This window comes from Protobothrops mucrosquamatus, unplaced genomic scaffold (genome assembly GCF_001527695.2).
Source record: "Protobothrops mucrosquamatus isolate PMUCROS unplaced genomic scaffold, P.Mucros_1.0 scaffold303, whole genome shotgun sequence".
Taxonomy (NCBI): Eukaryota; Metazoa; Chordata; class Lepidosauria; order Squamata; family Viperidae; genus Protobothrops; species Protobothrops mucrosquamatus.
Genome location: NW_015386645.1, coordinates 481,729 through 501,648, shown reverse-complemented (window position 1 = coordinate 501,648; position 19,920 = coordinate 481,729). Strand labels below are relative to the sequence as shown.

Below are 19,920 nucleotides of genomic sequence, written 5' to 3'. Positions count from 1 at the left end.
TTTTAATTCCTAAATCTCTTTTTGCTGCCTAAAATCCCTGATTATTCATCTTTCATGCCTCCCTAATATGACTAGATCAGGCATGTCAAACTGCCGGCCCATGGACTGGATGCATCATGCCAAAACCACGCCTCCCAAGTCCCTTCCAACTCTGTTATTTCTCCTCTTATTCCTCCACCACCACCACCTCTTCTTCCTCTTCCTCTTCCTCTTACTTCTCCTCCTCCTTCTTAAGAAGAGTTTGGACAATCATTTGTCAGAAATGGCCTAGATTTTCCTACTTGAGCAGGGGGTTGGACTAGAAGACCTTTAAGGTCCCTTCCAGCTATTATTCTGTTAATATGATCTTCACATAGCAGAAGCCAAACTTGGACCCTCTTGCCTACTAGAAATTTGAGGTTCATCAAATGGCTTTGGAACTCCTAACTTTTCACAGCCTTCCCCAGGTGCACAATTACAAAAGGAAATGTTGCAAAATAATGGTGGTTAGAGGCAGGCACTATAACCTCGGTCTATTTAAATCTTATTTTGATCAGTGAAAAAGTTGATAGAATGAACATTCACCCACAGGAACCAGAATAGTCTCATCAACTGGCACTTAGAGTCACCGTTTGTCTCTCATTCAAATGCAGCAACACACTATGTAGTCAAACAGATCATCCCGAATCATGGAAATGTTGTTCTGTAGAGTGATTGTGAGTGAAATCCTAGAGAGAGACAATTATGAAAATTATATTGGTTTTCTGAATTTATTTTGATTTGCAAGTATTATTTTTGGGCAGAGATTTCATTGTTCTTTGCTACTGAGAAGAAGACATAGGGGCAGCTGGAAAAACATTTAAATTTACCCTGCTTTGAGTTGGTGACCACTACACATAATGTACAACGGCAATCCCCAGTGTCTGATTGCTTCAGAAACAATTCATAGTCCCTCCCTATTTGAATGAAAGACTAATTTATATTTACTTGCCACTTCCTTTTTACACATTCTAATGTGCACATGATTTGAGATGACCAGTAAAAACAAATGTATATTTCACATTAAATTTATATATTAGGTGGAAGACGGTTACACACAGAAAAACAGTAATGAACCAATTAAGAAGAAACAATTCCCATTGGTTAATACAGAGAACTAATAACTCCTCCATATAGTCTCTCTATATGCTATAGTCTCATACTGAAATAGGACAATAAAATTATCACTATTATTTACATTTTATAGGCCCATTTATATTTGCCTTTTAGAAGGAAAAAAAATTCAGAGCTATCCAAATCTCAGAAGAAAGGGCAATCATTGCAACATAGAAAGCCAATGTACTGCACATTGCTCTCTGACTGAAATATGCAAGAGTAGAAGATTTCCAACATGTACATGGTAAGGCCACACTTGGAATACTGCATACAGTTTTGGTCACCACGATGTAAAAAAGATGTTGAGATTCTAGAAAGAGTACAGAGAAGAGCAACAAAGATGATTAGGGGATTGGAGGCTCAAACATACAAGGAACGGTTGCTGGAATTGGGTATGTCTAGTTTAACAAAGAGACGGATGAGGGGGGACATGATAGCAGTGTTCCAATATCTCAGGGGCTGCCCCAAAGAAGAGGGAGTCAGTGCCTGAAGGCAGGAAGAAGCAACCTGGAACTAAGGAGAAACTTCCTGAGAGTTAGAACAATTAACCAGTGGAACAACCTACCTCCAAAAGCGGTGAATGCTCCAACACTGGAAGTTTTTAAGAAGAGATTGGACAGCCATTTGTCCCAAATGATATAGGGTTTCCTGTCTGAGCAGGGGATTGGACTAGATGACCTCCTCCTCCTCCTCCTCCTCCTCCTCCTCCTCCTCCTCATCATCATCATCATCATCATCATCATCATCATCATCATCATCATCATCATTATTATTATTATTATTATTATTATTATTATTATTATTATTATTATTATTATTATTATTATTATTATTATTATTATTATTATTATTATATAAATATTGGGCAAATAGACATGGGTTTTTAAACACTTTATTTTCATGAGTTGATGCTTATTGTTCAGTTCAGGTCTCATCACAATGATAAAACACTTGGGAAAAAAGATACACACCAGTAAGCCAGCACTGGAAGAAATCATGGAGAAGATCTCCACAGCCAATGTATATTTTCCCCTTGTGCTTAGATAGGTTGGAATAAAGCACAGCCAAACACTGCAGAAGACCAACATCCTGAAGGTGATGAATTTGGCTTCATTGAAACTGTCAGGTAACTTCCTAGCTAGAAAAGCAGCAGAGAAACTAACCAGGGGAAGAAAACCCATAAAACCCAAAGCACAGTAGAACATGACCGAGTCTTCATGACACTCAAGGATACGTTCTTCAGATTCTGATAATATGTCCTATGCACAGCCCTCTTCAGGTCACTCACCGCCTTTCAATTGGATTCAGGTCCAGGCTCTGGCTGGGCCATTCCAAAACTTCAATTATCTTCTTCTGAAGCCATTCTTTTGCTGATTTGGAGATATGCTTTGGGTTCTTGTCATGTTGAAATGTGAAAATCCTCTTCAGCATTTTAGCAGAGACATGAAGGTTTTGTGAAAAATTGACTGATATTTGGAACTGTTCATAATTACCTCTTGTGATGACTCCCCTGGACACTTCCTTAGATAGCTCTCCAGATATAAGTTCGGAGAAGGATGAACCAGTTCTGGGCATAAAAGGTGAGGTGGTATGAGAGGGGTTTGTGTGGGTAATACATGCAGCTCTGGTGATCAGTGATGAGGAAGAGGAACTGCCTTTTGCACCTGCACAAGTCGGGGAGATAAAAGGCAGGAGCAGGGAAAGCCAGCTTGATTACTTGTGAGAAGGCAGCCTCACCTCTCTTAATGGGTTGCACTAGAAGTTGGCTGTAGCACAGCAGACAGATGGAGACAATTTTGGAAACAATGTGTTCATCTCCTAGCTGCAGGTTTCCTGGTCATTGTGATCCCTGCCTTGCTTTGGTTTGACATGTGCCTTGATTTAGATTGTACCTGGTGAACCCTCTTGTATTGTGGATTTAATTTTGCCTGTTGGGTTTATCTTGTTTGGGAAACTTTCAAGTGCCTTGTTGACTCATTGGCCATTGCTTTGCAAATTAGCATTGGTCTGCTTTTGGCTGGACTTAATTGGGACAGTTCTAGGGTTTTGGTGAAGGGAATTGCTGAGGAATATTAATAAACCCACTAAACACCATTACATGTGTGTGTGAGTGAACAGGATAGCATACCTATACCTTGAATAAAACTCCAGTTCTAGTTGAAAAGCAACAGCAAAGCATACTCTATTGGTATGATGTACTTTTGGTGATATGTAATGTTCCTTTTACACCAAACATAGTTTTTGGAATTGTAGCCAAAAAGTTCAAGCTTGGTCTCATCAGACTTTAACACATTTTCTCACATTCTTTATCATAGGTAATGTAGGTGTTTGCAAAATGTAGCTGGGCTTGGATGTTTTTTGTTGAAAGAAAAAGCTTCCATCTAGCCACTTTAACTCAAAACCTGAATATATGAAAACTAGGGGAGATTGTCACATATAGTATGCAACCTGTACTTGCCAGAAATTCCTACAGCTCCTTTAATGTTGCTATAGGCCAGGGGTGTCAAACTGCTGGCCCACGGGCCGGTTTCATCATACCGGAACCACACCCACCCCATTGCCGGCAATGGCAAAAAAGCTCCGATTCGTTGTGTGACGTCATGTGACGTCGCGAGTTTGACATGTCTGCTATAGGCCTCTCAGACCAGTTTTCTTTTTGGAGGGTCTTCCAGTTTTTGGTAATATCACTATTCTGCCATACTTTCTCCACTTGATGATTGTCTTCACTGTGTTCTATAGTATCCAATACCTTGGAAAAAATTTTGTACCCTTCACCTGACTGATGTAATGAATTATATCTATCTATCTATCTATCTATCTATCTATCTATCTATCTATCTATCTATCTATCTATCTATCTATCTATCTATCTATCTATCTATCTATCTATCACATAGTTTCTAGTATACAAAAGCTTACCTATTAAACATATAAAATCATATCTATAATAGAATCAAAGAATAGCCATATTTATCCTATTCATGAACCCTTTAGGAAACTCATGTTGTTCGAATGCATGACATGGCAAAGTATGGAGTGGATGGATGTGTGTGTGTATGTAGCAACAGATAACAACTGGCACATTGTTGCACTTTCCAAAAAGTAATAGAACAAGGAGGAGACGTACACGAATCATCTGTAACATTTCTGATGTATTGTGAATTTAGACTTGGAATAAACAAGTTGGATATAAAAGAAGAAATAAAATGCAGTGGACTTCAGAAGCGTGAGACCTTCATATGGAGCAGGGGATGCCCCGAAGTCTAATTCCCAGCTCACTCTGACACTGTCTGGCCAACTATTGAGTGTTTGTAAGTATTGATTGTGTGAATGAGTAACCTAGTTGGGCAGCAATAGTTACAGCAACTTGAGTAGCCTTGTTGGACACAGTTATTTAATTAGCCTCGTTGGGCACAGTTATTTGTTTAACCTAGTTGGGTAACAAAGTAACAAACTGTATAAGATAACAAGTAATATGTATTAGTCAACTATGATTGAGCACCTGCCTTGTTTTCTGTCCAAATAACACAAGAACAAAAGAACTATTATTAAACTTTATCTTGAGTGAGGTTTGACTCATTCATTTTATAACACTGATACCTTCCAACAATGACAGCCCTTTCATGCTTTATAACAGGGATGTCAAGTTGCCAGCCGACAGGCTGCTTTCATCATACCAAAGCTGTGCCCACCCCATTGCTTGCAATGCAAAAAAAAGTCACAATATATCACAACATGTCATGTGACATGGCAAGTTTGACACCCATGCTTTATAACCTCTTGGCAGACCATGGCTTTTGCCATAAGAGGCAACCAAATATATATCAGAGAAATTCTATTAGAGCAGCTGAACTTTATATGGCTTGATTAGAGTGAGGGCAGGTGTGCATTGACTATTATTTATCATCAGTTTGCATGTGAATGATTAATTTGGTACATAGCCACAACCTTATTTATAGGAAATATGCAACTTTATTATTGTAAGTTTTTTATTGTTTTTATAGTCTTAATGATTTTAATTTATTTTTCAACTGAATTATACAACATATATATTATATTAAAGGTGGGAAAATCTGACGTGAGTTCTCTTGGTCTGGTTTTTTTTACATCTCAAAAACCTTACATTTTAACAGGGGTGTGTATACTTTCTATATCCACTGTATATGCATGGGTATAGACACTAATATAGCTCTTCTCTTCTCTTCTCTTCTCTTCTCTTCTCTTCTCTTCTCTTCTCTTCTCTTCTCTCTACTGGAATACAGAGAGTCAGTTCTCCACTAATCAGCCATTTGGCTTATATTCTAATCTCTTCACATAACATTCTAACTAACAGGAAGTCCTCAACTCACGACCTTAATTGAGCCCAGAATTATGGTTGTAAGTTATGCCATCATTAAGTGGGTCATTTCATGACTATGGTTGATTGTACAACCTTTTTATAGACTAGACTAGACTAGACTAGACTAGACTAGACTAGACTAAGAATAGAATTAGAATAGAAATAGAATAGCACCTTGGAGGTCTTCTAGTTCAGCCCCCGCTCAAGCAGGAGAACCTATACCATTTCAGACAAATTGTTGTCCCGTCTCTTCTTAAAATTTTCCAGTGTTTGTAGTGGACATTGAGTGAACATGGCAGTCATTAAGAAAATCCATTGTTTGAAATGGGTTTTCTTTGATAGAAACTGGAAGTAAATACCAGTTTCAAGCAAAAAGAAAAAACACCCATCATTAATCAGGATCACATCATTGTAGAAATACTGCAAACAGCCATAAATGCTGAGGATTGATGACCTCCAAGGATCCTTCCAAATTATTATTATTATTATTATTATTATTATTATTATTATTATTATTATTATTATTATTATTATTATTATTATTATTATTATTATTATTATTATTATTATTATTATTATTATTATTATTGCTGAGCATTCAAAATGTGATCATATGACCATGGAGGGGGATCAGCCATCAGAGCTTAGAATCTGGGCGATAAGTAGTCCTAGAGATGTCTGTTGTAACATTTAACTGTCACTAAGCAACTATTCATAACTTAAGATCTACCTATAGTTGCTGGAGCCAGTGGTCTATGAAGGAAGCAGTTATATTTGCTAGAATCTTTCAATCAAATACCACTTTCAGATTTATGAAAACAGCCACAGAGAACACCTTCAGGAAGGTTAATGTACTTTGCAGGAAGTTGGTGCAGAATGATGCACTGGTTTACTATAGAAAAACCTGGCCTTAATCCAGATTGTTCCATCTGCTAATTATGAATAATCAGTTGCTAGGACAGTTATCAGCTGATCTAGCTGTATTGACTTTGTTGTCCTTTTTGACATTTTAATAGAATTGATATTTTCCTTGGGGATTTGCAATGAGCTTTTAATATATTGAATAAAAGAATAAAACTAACCAGGTTTTTTTTCAGCATTTGTGGGAGGATAAATTCTCCTCTAGGATCAGCCCTGTCCCACCCACTTTCTTTTTCTTTTCTTTTCTTTTTTTTCCTTTTCTTTTTTGCAAGTTTGGTGTTCTTAAACTCTGCTTTTCTATTTTCTTTTAACTAAACTAAACAGAGATAATGCTAATCAAATAGAATTATTTGCAGACTTAGAGGTAGAATTTAAAACCACAGGACCTCCAGCAGAGACTAAGAAAACATCAGACAAACTATTACACCACAGACCAGAGGAAGAAGAGAAAACTAATTGAAAGCAGAGAACAGAGCAGTCCTTGAAAGAGCTTACAAAGAACACCAAGAGCCCCGTAACTGGAGATACTACTTCTTTTTCCATGTAGGTATAATAGGAGGGTATGAAAAAATATTATTATTTTAGGCAGCAAAAATGAAGTTAGGAGTTAAAAGAAAATCAAGCTTTTCCATAAAATGTTGTGTTCTGCTGGACATGTTGACCACCCATTTGGACTCTGGTACCTATTTTATTCTGGGTTTAGTTTGAGTAGTTTTGTTTGTAATTTGTTTTTCATTTTTCTGGCATGTCTTGATGCTGGTCACCAGCCTTTCTATATGCTCTGGGATGATGGTCTATTCTGGCTGTTTCCTGAGATTTGCCATGATGTGATAATATTTGTTTAGTCTGAGGTGCTCATCTGTGACCATCAACTGTATCATTTTCTGCCACTTTCTTGGGCTATTTTTCATCTAACTGTGCAATTTTTTTTGGAGGTTAGTATCTGACATCAGTGAGCATGGCAATAGTTTGCAACTTAATCAACTTACTCAAACAGACTTATGACCCAGGAACATGCTGTTCTACAGTCATCTTTTACTTGATTGAATTTCCTAGAAGAGACCATTATGTATATTAGATACTGGTATGTATTGGACTTATGATAGAATTTATTTGGATTTTCTATAATTGTTTTTGCGCCAAAGATTTCATTGTTCTTTGCTAATGAGGAAAAGACATATGGCCATCTGGAAGATCTTTAACCCATGTTTTGTAGATGACCATTTCACATGATGTGCACCAGAGAATGTCCAGTGCCCAATTGCCTCAATAACAATTCACAGGTCTTCCAGCAGTTTTGCGCTGTAGCGCATGGCCTTAGGATAGTAGAGCTCTGCTCCCAATATCCAGTTTCGACCTGCCAGGGGGACCCTAATGAGTCTGAAGTTGCCCTAAAGAGCTGACCGTGAAGGAGGGGTGCCCCATTGATCACGAAATGATGGTGGTCATTCCCTCTGATCCAACAGGAGAAAGGTTAGCTGTACATCAGCGTTTAGCCCAAGCTACTTGCAGCCGAAGTCCAAGAGCATAAACCAGAACATCAGTAAACAGCAAGTTTGGAATTGGTGAGAGTATTGATCTTCTCTTTTCTACCTTTTAATTGAATCCTTGGGAAAGCTACAAACAATTTAATACAAATAGAAAAAAAATTACAAGACTTTGACATAACAAGAAAAATGGAATGGACTATAGAATTCCCAGGTGAATCATCAGATATTGGGAGACAGAAAGTGTATATTTTACTTATTCTATCTTCTTTACTCCCAACAAAACTTACAAAAACACAGAAACTGCAGAGTAAGCAGAATATATCAAGTTGGAAATCTACTCGGCAAAAGAAAAAGGCTAGAGACAGATTCAAGAGATTCAACTCACCCTACCAGATGGAGTATTACATGAGTAATACTTGTTTGAATATTGTTAAAAGAACAGAGAACTTTGAACATAAAAGGGCTCTACAACAAGAGGGATAAGAGATTTAAGTACTAAAGTATATTTTACAATATATGAAATGGAAAAATATTGGGAAAATGTAATTTTTATAAATATAAGTGAAATATAAGCTGATCAGAAAGGATGTCATACACAGATGCTATAAGATAGATAAGGAATATAGTACTTTTATAAGGTATGAAATATGAAAATATTGGGATGGTGTACTTAAATGGAAAAAATGGATATTTAGATGACTAACATTGAGAAAATCATGATTGATAAGAATAGATTGAATATAAAGGGGAAATTAAGTTTAAGCAAAAACTACGAAAATAGGATGCATGGTGAACTAATGAGATGATTTCTATAAGAATAATATAAGCTGATGATAAGTTATCATTATCTGAACAAGCATGAAAAATGTTTATATTTAATCATTTATACATTGAAAATATTAAGAATTATTTCTGTTTAAGGTTGAAGAAGGAGAATGAAATTGGGAGAAGGAAGATCAAAGAAATATATTATTAATTAATATAGTAGTTATGGAATTATCAAAATCCACAACTTTTTGTATTTTTAAAAACCCAATTCATAGGTCTTCCCTGTTTAAATGAAAGGCTCATTTGTGTTTAATGCCCACTTCTTGTTACACATTCTAGTTTGGATATTAATTAAGATGACCAATAAAGATAAATATATAATTCACATTTAATCTATATATTTAGTCAAAATTGTCTATCACATAACTGAAATATCTCAACAAATCAATTTTTTTTTAATTTATACATTTTATGGTCCCCAATTATAATTGACTTCCAGACGGAAAAAGAGTTTCAGACTATCCAAGCCCTAGGGGACAGGGCATCATAGAAGGCCAGTCTAACTAAACATTGCTTTGTGGCTTCAATGTACAAGTGAATAAGTTCCCCAAAATACATTATATATGATGTCAGGCAAACAGAGAGATTTGTTAAAAGTTTCTTTTTATGAGCTGATGTTTATTGTTCAGTTCAGGTCTCATCACAATGATAAAACACTNTAAAGCACAGCCAAACACTGCAGAAGACCAACATGCTGAAGGTGATGAATTTGGCTTCATTGAAACTGTCAGGTAAATTCCTAGCTAGAAAAGCAGCAGAGAAACTAACCAGAGCAAGAAAACCCATAAAACCCAAAACACAGTAGAACATGACCGAGTCTTCCTTACACTCCAGGATAAGTTCTTCAGGTATTGAATGTACATCAAAATCTGGATATGGTGGTAAGGCTATCATCCACACAGCACAAACACATATTTGAACAAGGGAGCAGGACAGTAGAATGAAACTAACCATTCTTCCTCCCACCCATTTCCGTAATTTGGAACCAGGTTTAGTGGCCATGAATGCTAGAACCACAACAAAGGTTTTGGCCAATATACAAGAAACCGCCACAGAAAAGATGAGGCCAAAAGCTGGTTGTCGAAGGAGACACACAATTGTATTGGGTCTCCCAACAAATAGAAAGACACAAAGGAAACAAAGGAGAAGAGAAACTAGGAGTATATAAGTGAGATTCCGATTGTTGGCTTTGACAATGGGAGTGTCTTTGTGTTTCAGAAAAATTGTTATTACCAAAGTTGTCATCAATGAAAAGCAAAGAGAAAGAACAGTCAGACTGATCCCCAAGGGTTCTTCATAGGACAAAAAGGTGATCCGCTTTGGAAGGCACATATTTTTGTCAGGATTTGGATATTGGTCTTCTGGACATGGAGAGCAGTCATCTATGTCTGAAAAAGAATGCATGTGAATTGATATAGGGAATTATAGTGTTGTGCCATCTTGGCTTAGTCCCATTATATTTGAAAATTTCCTACCCTTCTCCTTTGATATTTTCCCTTCCGGACATAGGCGGCAATCATAGCAGCAAAACCATTCCTCTTCTTTCTTGGCCTTGCTGTATCCTGTCTCACAAGGATCATTACACAAAGATAGAGGTAATGCCTATCAATGAATGAAGAAGAATATTTTAAGATACAGAAAGGAAGTGCTTGGAGAGATAATGTTAGTGTGCAATCAGTAGATTAAAAATAAAGTAGTGTGATAACATAATTTTTGATGTAATTGGTCTGAAATAATAATGAATTAAATATCTACAATTATTGGTATTTATGGCCTTCTCTCCCCACTGTCCAAAGACAATTACTGTGCTGAGTAGTTAAAGTTGGTTTTCTCAACTTCTGAATTTTGAAGCCAGCTAACTGATGAAATTTAATACACTAGCTTGCAGTTTTTTACATCAAAACCATGAAAACCATTGTCCATAATTAACAGGGGGCCAAAAAAAAAAAAAAAGTAAAAAAAAAACTGATATTTTTCCTTCCCCATGACATTTGTACCTACTGTAGGTTAGTCAGAAATGATGCTTTAAGACTTTCATCAATAAGGATATTTAAATGAAGGCAGACCAATCTAGATTCAAAAAGCTAACCTGATTAAAGCCTACTGGCCATGTGGTGGAATCCACAGAAATATTGAAGAACTTGTCTGCAGGAGCTGTTGGATCTATTATTCCAACTTTGACCCTCACAAAGGATTGATTTGGGAATGTGATCCAGTTGATAATATCAAATCCACCAATGAGTTCTCCATTTTTGTCAAAGGAGATCTTTTCACCAACACTGTTGTTGAATCTGACACTTCTCAGAAAAGAATGAACCTGAAATATATTGATACTCAGAAAGGAAAAGAGAGAGAATAGGACTGAGGGAGGGAGGCAGAATTCATATATTCAAAACATTCATATGAATGTTTCTTTAAACAAAGAAAATAAAAAACTTTTTTAAAAAATTTAGTTGTAGGACAGTATAAAACAAATGACATAACAATCATTCTACCACAAAGGAAGAGATAACATATCAGCTTACTGAAATAAAATTAACATAGAATTGCAAAACAAACAAACAAACAAAACCTTTGTAGTTTAATTGTGAAAGTTACTTAAGCCAGACGACTTGTAATAAATATATAATAAATACTAAGAAGTTTAAAACTACCATATAATTGTGCTCATTTTACACAATAGCAAGGTTATACTCAAAATCCTACAAGCTAGGTTTCAGTAGTATGTGAACTAAGAATCACAAGAAGTACAAATTATTTTTTGAAAAGGCAGAGGAAATAGTGAACAAATTGCCAACATTTGCTGGATTACTTCTGTTTCATTTACTATGCTAAAGCCTTTGATTGTGTGGATCACAACAAACTGTGACAAGTTATTAAAAGAGCTGGGAGTATCAGACCAACTGAGAAACCTCTAATTTGGGTTCAATCAGCAACAGTTATAACTGGGGCTTCCGGTTCCAGTTTTCGACACTGGTGGATAAGTGGAGAGACTGCTCTCCCCGCTGTCCAGTTTTTCTCCTTCGGAAGAGCCTGGAAAGGGTCGAAAGTCACCCTGGAGGGGCGACCACGGTTGGAGAGGACTCTCGCTGGATCGCGGAGGGGTGGCAGCCTCTCCATTTGATCTGCGGTAACTCCTCAGGACCGAAGAGGAAAAGAGCAGCCATTAACTTGGCCGCTCACTTAATCAAACCAGCCAAAAGCCCGAAGCACTAACTAAGCATGAAGAAGCAACTGGAGGAGTTGGGTGAGACCCTGTTTTTCCTTTTCTCTTTCCCAACTACTTTCCTGTAAAAACTCTTGAAATAACCTTTTTCCCCAGCTTAATTCCACGGCTTTTGCTTACTCTGGGAAAATAAAGCCAAGAAACAAAAAAAGGAACAATAGATTAAATTACCACATACCTGGACTTGTAATATCTGGATACCTGGGCTCCCCAAAAGTTCTGTACGTCTACAAAAACATACTGCTTTACTCTTTTTTTAACTTGGGGAGAAAAAAGGGAATATTCTTCCCCCCCCTTTTTTTTGAACGGGACAAAAGCCCTATTTTGTATGTTACTGGGGACATCTTGTGGTGAAATTTGGTAGAGCAAGTGGAATAATTTTATTCTGACTGGGAGACCTCTGAGACTAAAATTTGCCGTTGACAGCAATCAACAGAAATTGAAAAAAGCAATGCTAAGATGGAACCTCCAGAGGATTTACGAAAACACATTGAGATTCTAGACAATCTAGATGATCCAAAAACAATAACATCGAACATTATTGTTCATCTAATTCAGCTGAAACCAGAAGAAGACAGCCTGAACATATGATAACTATATTAACTTAGATATGGAGATTTAAACCATTCGGCCAACAATTCAATGACTGTGAAGGGACTGGCTTCCTTGATAGGCTGATGATTGGATGGTCTCCCCTGTTTCAAATGATATATGCAGGGAGGAAGGGAGAGCCACTTGAGGATCTAAAAGCTTTTTTATGGAAGCCAGCTTGGCATAAAAGGAAAGCCAGAGTTAGACTTAAAAATGGTTTTCTTTGTGTGATACCTAATGGAAATTTTATGAAATAAGCCAAGGAGAATTATTGGATTTAATAATTAGGTTTATATTTATAAGGGAAATAAATTAGTTACTTAAATAATTGTTTTGAATTATAAATAGAAGATGGGTTTAGAGGATAAAGGTTATTTTGTAAGTGATGATATTAAAATGAGAATTAGAATATGATTGTGAAATAAATTAAGAATTTATTGGAACAAATAATAAGTGTATTTTAGACATGATATTATTTTGTATGAATTAAGGGAACCGTGGGCTATCCAAAACTTGTATATTATTGGAAAGTAAGCCAACTGGAACATTGTAATTGAAACCAGACAAAAGTTAAAAACAGGATCTAGAGATATATAATCTAAAAGTTGTTTATAAATGTTTTAAATGATTGAGTTATAACTAGCAATCTACTAATTTGAATTTGGTATAATAACTAAGGGAAACAGAGAGAAGTTTCTGATGATGTAAACTGATATATGTATGGATAAGCGTATTATTGGACTATGTATTACCCAACCACCATGTTGCTTCCTTAAATACCCGAAGGTTTGTAAAAATGGAAAATCAATAAAACGTGTTTAAAAAAAAAACTGTGACAAGTTCTTAAAAGAGCTGGGAGTATCAGACCAACTGAGAAAACTCTATGCAGGTTCAATAAGCAACAGTTATAACTGGACACGGAACAAATAGGGTTTCCTGCCTGAGCAGGGGGTTGGACTAGATGACCTCCAAGGTCCCTTCCAACTTTATCATCATTATCATTATCAAATGATTGGTTCAAAATAGGGAAAGGAGTACTACAAGGCTATATATTTCACCCTGATCATTTAAATTATATGCAGAGTAAATTATGAAAAACTCCAGGCCGGATAAATCACAAGCTGGAATTAAGATATCCAGGAAAAATATTAACAACCTCAGATAAGCAGACAATATTACTTTTATGGCAGAAAGTGAAGAGGAAATAAAGAACCTCTTGATGAAGGTAAAACGGGAGTGTGCAAAAGTTTGCTTGAAACTCAACATGAAAAAACTAAGTTCATGGCATCTGGTCCCATCACTCCTGGCAAACAGAAGGAGAAGAAGTGGAAGCAGTTTCAGATTTATTTTCTTGGGCTACAAAATCACTACAGATAGTGGCTTTATCCATAAAATTATGAGATGCTTACTCCTTGGGAGGAAAGCTATGGCAAACCTATGCAGCATATTAAAAAGCAGACATCACCTTGCTGTAAAAAGTCTGTATAGTCAAAGCTATGGTTTTCCCAGTAGTAATGTAAAACTGTGAGAGTTGGACCATAAGGAAGGCTGAGCATCAAAGAATTGATGCTTTCAATTTGTGGTGCTGGAGAAGACTCTTGAGAGCCCCTTGGACTACAAGGAGAATAAATCAGTCAATCCTAAAGGAAATAAACTCTGACTGCTCTGGAGGACAGATATTGAAGGTGAAGCTCAAATACTTTGGCCACCTGATGAGAAGAGAGGACTCGTTGGAAAAGATCCTGATGTTGGGAAAGAAGGAAAGCAAAAGGAGAAGTCAAAAGGACAGCAGAGGATGAGATGGTTAGATAGTGTCTTCAGCACAATGAACATTAATTTGGGCAAATTCTGTGAGACAGTGGATGATAGGGGGGGCTTGGGTGTTGTGGTCCATGAGGTCACAAAGACTCAGACACGACTTAATGATTAAACAACAACAATATGTAGAATATATAGGGATATAATAGTTGAATACTCTTCTTACTTATAAAGAGCCTTATACTTGTAGCAATGCTAAAATTTGATTTCAATTACAGTATAGTTAAAATCAAATAGACTAGAGGCAAGGAACTAACAATTTAAAACAAAATCTAACTGTATGTATATACAGACAGACACAAAACCCTTTCCAGTTACAATATGTTTTATCTAGATATTGTATTATGTATTTGGCTATATTATCTTATGTTCAAAACAGAGAGGAAAAATGGCCATAAGGCATACTAAGTTATGGTAACCTAGATGGGATTCAGGATCACTTCACTTGGAGGAGTGATATGCATTCAATCTTAGCTCACATACAGAACTGCGCTACAATATCTGATATCCCCATTCCTGGATAGCTAGCAAGAGACAGAGGTAGTCAGGGTCCTTCTCCCACAGCTAATGTGTTGTCAATGGGGAAATAACTACATTTCTAATGATCATATGAATGGTCTTGAAGGACAGAAGGGAAAGCAACTATCAAGGTAACATTCAAATAAGTACTTGAACCTTGATTAAGAAATATGAGTTGAGAAAACATTTCAGAGAAACCTTAGTGTATCAAACAAAGAGAATATGGTAGAGAGCTAAGCACATTCAGACTTGCAAGATTCAGTTACTACAGCTCTTGCAATAAAATTAGTCCTGACCTACTTGGTGATGGTTTCTCAGTCTGGTCTACCTTTTGGGGCTGAAAATGTCTTGGAGGTCTCTATATATGAGACAACACAGAAATACTTAAGTACAGGTGGTCCTCATTCAATGGCGGCTTGTTCAGCAATCATTTGAAATTGGTTGGTGCAAAACATATGGTACTGATGACTCCCTTGAAATTCCAGGTGTCACAACACCCCTGTGGTTATGTGATCACAATATTGGAACTTGGTAAGTGGATTTCTGACTGTTGAAGCATCCCAAAATTACATGATTGGGATTTGTAACCTTCCTTGCTCGGTTTCCACAAGCAAAGTCAAAAGGGAAGCTGGAAGGAAGTTGGAGATTGTAATCACATGAGGTGCTTCAAAACTTGTGCAGTCCCCACTTAACAATGATAATTGGAAATTGTCACAATTGCTTTTATAAGCTGCATGGTCAAATGACAGCATACTTTATAACTGTATCACTTAGCAATGGAAATTCTGGCCCTGATTACCATAGTTCGGTAAGGATGATCTGTAAAATGTTCAGTATAATACATTACTTTTAGAATGTAAAATCTAAACTTAATTAAAAATATATTTTTGCAAACTATATTTTACCTATAAAACAAAGTCTCAGTAGAACAGGTTAGGCCAGGGGTGTCAAACTGCCGGCCTGCGGGCCGGTTGCATCATATCGAAACCATATCCACCCCAGCTCTGGCAATGGGAAAAAAAGTCACAATACGTCACAACACATCACATGACGTGGCGAGTTTGACCCCCTTGAGTTAAACAATGAGAAATAATGACCAAAGGGCAATGCCCTTTCTTTTACTGGATATGTTCAAAGAGAGACAGAATCAACATCTGCTGAGATGCTAGAATTTGAAATTTTGCACTAAGCAAGGGCTTAAATATCCATTTTTAAACCTATGATTCTTTCATCACTTGGGGTATATATGTCTCAGAAAAAGTAGGCTCAAAATTAGATCCTACCTTGGTCCTCTTTTATTAAGCACCTGAGATGTTAAAAACACCTTCACTCCCTTCCCTGCTATTCCTAGAACTCTATTCCTGGAAGCATATAAGGCTGTCCTCGTTCTTCTCCATTCATTTGCTCCCAAACCAAGCACGTTTTGCTGTTAATTTCTGTGTCTAGAAATACAGATGACTTTCTAATGGTCTGTGAAGTCTGGGAAACCAATGCCTGATGGAAAGGGAACATCTTTCTGAGGGAATCCTTTTCTGAGTAATCATGTCACAATATAATTATCAGTCCTTCCTCTTCCACAAATGGAATGATTAATAAAGGCATGACTGTACTTTCAACAATCACAGAATTGTGTGTGATTAAAAGCAACTATTCCAAAAAAACATCTAGAACAGGGGTGTAAAACTGCCGGTCTACAGGCTGGTTGTGTCACATGGAAGCTGCACCCATCCCAACTCCAGCAATGGGAAAAAAGTTGCGATACATTGTGACACGTCACGTGACATGGCGAGTTTGACATCCCTGATCTAGAAAAAAAAGCAACTACTACACATCATGTGAATGGAATAGATCACCTCATTCTATTTATTAATAGACTGAATTTATGGCAGAGAGATGGAATGTAGTAAGGAGGTGAATTCTCAGGAGGGAGGGGATATATCTCAGACAAGTAGAAGACAACTCAGTTTGAATATTATGTGTGAGAGAAAGAGGATGAAAACACTCCTTCCTGAATAGTTCACAGATTATACTGTGGATACATATATTAAAGTGCTCAGTCTGGCAAGATTTTGTCTATAGGTATGAAACAAGAAAGAAACCAGCTTCGAAGAATCACCAAATCCCATTCTAAATTTTGCAGGCAGTTAATTTCATGGACAGTAGTACATTCTAAGAGATGTGGTTACAATTTTGTAGGATGCTATTTACAATTTTAACATCAGCATATAAATATTTCAGTTGGTTAATCCATTACTGTATCTCACATTTAAACCTAATGTCAATCCCTCAAGAAATTATTGTTCACTAGAATCTATGGACAGATCTTGCAATTGCAGATATCATGGCTTCTGTACTACTCTGCTTACAGACTTACCTGCCACCACGCTTGATTATGAAACTGTTTCCTCCCTTCTTTAACAAATATTTTTTCCCTGGATTTGGATGAATACAGAGATTGCAAAGCATGTGCCACAGCATAGACTGCATTGTAAATATTGTAACTCTGGGCACTCATTACTGTTTCAAACACAGATGTGGGAAGGGTCTCAAGCCTCTCCTGTCTAGTACATTTCTTTCCAGAGATCTCAGTTTTTGAGTTTGCAAAGAAACAATCAAATGCCTGCTCCCAAAAATCTTTCCGAAAATGATCATGCTGGTTGTTGTTTGGATTCAAGTTTTGAAGAAATTCCTGGAAGTCTTGGACCTCCTTTGTGTGAACTGTAAATGATAAAGCACCATGTAGAAAATGGATATCCCAAAATTTATGAAAAGCAATTGAAGTGTAATCTGTCTGAGCCGTTATAAGCCAGATCTTATTCTTCTTTGGTATATCCTCCACTTCTGAAAATTGGAGGGAAGTTCTCAGAACTGATATGGACTGAGTTTCACCATATAAGAGAATCACATTGGCTGTGCTGTTCATGAGAACACGGTATATATGTAGTCCTTCATCCACGGTATCAGTAAAATCACTGTAATAAGATTCTATTGGGAATTCTGCTATGAATTCAATGCAAATGCCATGCTCAGAAAATTTGGGGAGCATCTCCTGAAGGAATTTCTCTCCTTTCTCATCCTTTACTACAAGAATTCCAATCCAGATCCATCTAAAATACAGCAATAACTGCAGGAGGCCATTATGTTGGTGGGATTCATTTGGAAACATTTGTTGGAAGAAAACTGCTTGAGTCTCTTTATCCATGACTGGAGCAGAGCCATATATCAACTACAGAAAGATAAACATATGCAGTTGCAAAGGTCTATGTGAGATTAAGGTCTATGTACATTTTTGGGTATCTTTGATATTATATTGTGAAACATTATGAAACTGATTGTATTTATTAGGAAATATCAACCAAGATGTCACTCTTGAGGTATCAGTAAATACATTTTTGTCGAAATAGTCTCATTTTGAATATTTGAATCTTAGTTTAGTGTCTGGAATTTGGATATATTTTGCTGTGTCAAATAGCCCCACCATCTGTTCAGAGTTATGATTACTCATGCTGTTATGCTAATCTTATCAGGAAAAAATAATATCTAGGAATCTAAAAGGATTCTTAGGAATATCACCAAGATGTCACTCTTCAGGTATCAGTAAATACCTTTTCCTAGAAGTAGTCTCATTGTGGTTATATTAAATTTGAACCTTGGATCAATTTCTAGAATTGAGAAATGTTTTGCTATGTCACATATCCCCACTGTCTATTCAAACTTACTCATTACTCAGGCAGCTCTACTAATCCTGTCAAACAAAAAATAATATGTAGGAATTAGAAAAGTTTCTCCTTTTCAAAGAGAGAAGCACATAGATACCTGTGGGGGTATGGCAGAATGATACTCTATGTCTTCAGCACAGCTTACCTGAGGAATTTTGTAGATGCAGAGCACAGTTGCCATGTGAAGAGAGATGTCAGGTGCCCCAATGACTGCAGCCAAGGTATTTGGGACCCCACACCTGTAGTTAGGGATGAATTTTCCCTGAGTGTAAAGCAGAACCATTGATGTGAAGTAAGTCCAGCTTGGACTAAAATTGCTGTTAAAAATGTGGAAGCCCAGTGTGATGTTGGGTAGGATCTTAGGGTTTTCATTAATCTGTTTTATAGTAAATGCTAATGCCAGAATATGTTGGTAATTCTGAAAAAATATTCTGTAAAACATTTTTTTTAAAAAAATACATTAAGAAAGGTCTGCTTCACATTATGGCACTTGCAATCCTTCAGTACAACACATTTTGTGGAATGTGTGAAATAATTCTTATTTTTGTGTTCTTATATGTGAGAATGGCCCACTATTAAACAACAGATTATAAGAATGGCTTATATGCAGAAGGAAATTGCTACATTTTGGCACCAGAAATATCAAATGAGAAAACTGATCATGGGAAATATCTACTTCCCCTTTCTTAATGATAGTTGTTTAGATGTGATTTGTTATAAATGGAGATTTGATCTCCATTTCAACATTACCTGGAGACTAAAGTAACATATAACTTCACATAAAATAAACCTAGGCATCCTATTTTAGATGTTTCTTTCTGGAATTTTTGCCATTCAAGGAAACATTTCAAGCATCAGGTAATATACCAGCAAGGTTCAGAGCTTGACAATAAATTAATGGTGTACTTACATAAGTCCATCATGAAATCCCTGAGAAGGATCTTGAATAAATTTAATGGGATTAGAAGGTGCAAACAAGACAGAAATAATACCAGCAATATTAATGTCTCCAAGCTGATGATACGTGTGCCGAATAGGAAGAGGCTGATGAAAGTCACATTGAAGGCCAGGATACTTGCACACCACTTCAGGCAATACTATTAACAGTAACTCCATGAATACTAACATCTTCCGTGAGTGTCTTCTTTCTGGGTACAAATGCCTCTCTCTGCCACAAGTTATTTGAAGTGGATCAGACTGACCTGCCTTCTTGAGATGTTCTTCAAACACAAATAGTGAGTGCAACATACTATCAAATCAACTCACAGAGCTTTGGGGCTCCCAGCCATAGGTTGGAATATCATGGGGACAATAAATACCATAATTCAGTGTCCC

At 36.7% G+C, this 19,920-nt stretch overlaps 1 protein-coding gene across 1 annotated transcript; it reads right to left on the bottom strand.

Annotated features, from left to right (window-relative positions):
- Nucleotides 1-622: 622 nt before the first annotated feature.
- LOC107286617 (vomeronasal type-2 receptor 26-like) lies at nt 623-19,713 on the bottom strand. The gene is made up of 8 exons (XM_029283965.1): nt 19,496-19,713; nt 18,731-18,824; nt 17,241-18,092; nt 10,802-11,029; nt 10,188-10,314; nt 9,404-10,100; nt 2,002-2,223; nt 623-707 (listed from the first exon to the last, which is right to left on the bottom strand). Exons 1-8 carry the CDS (start codon nt 19,711-19,713, stop codon nt 623-625), a joined length of 2,523 nt encoding a protein of 840 aa, XP_029139798.1.
- Between the last annotated feature and the right edge of the window lie 207 nt (nt 19,714-19,920).

Bases quoted from the DNA above. Each gene is read 5' to 3' on its own strand.
- LOC107286617 (XM_029283965.1), bottom strand. From the start codon at position 19,713: ATGTTAGTATTCATGGAGTTACTGTTAATAGTATTGCCTGAAGTGGTG. The intron at 10,101-10,187 runs GTAGGAAATTTT...ATTCTTTTTCAG, and splicing joins GAAAATATCAAAGGAGAAGG to ACATAGATGACTGCTCTCCA. The intron at 708-2,001 runs GCCCAATATTTA...GTCTCTCTCTAG, and splicing joins TTAAAAACCCATGTCTATTT to GATTTCACTCACAATCACTC.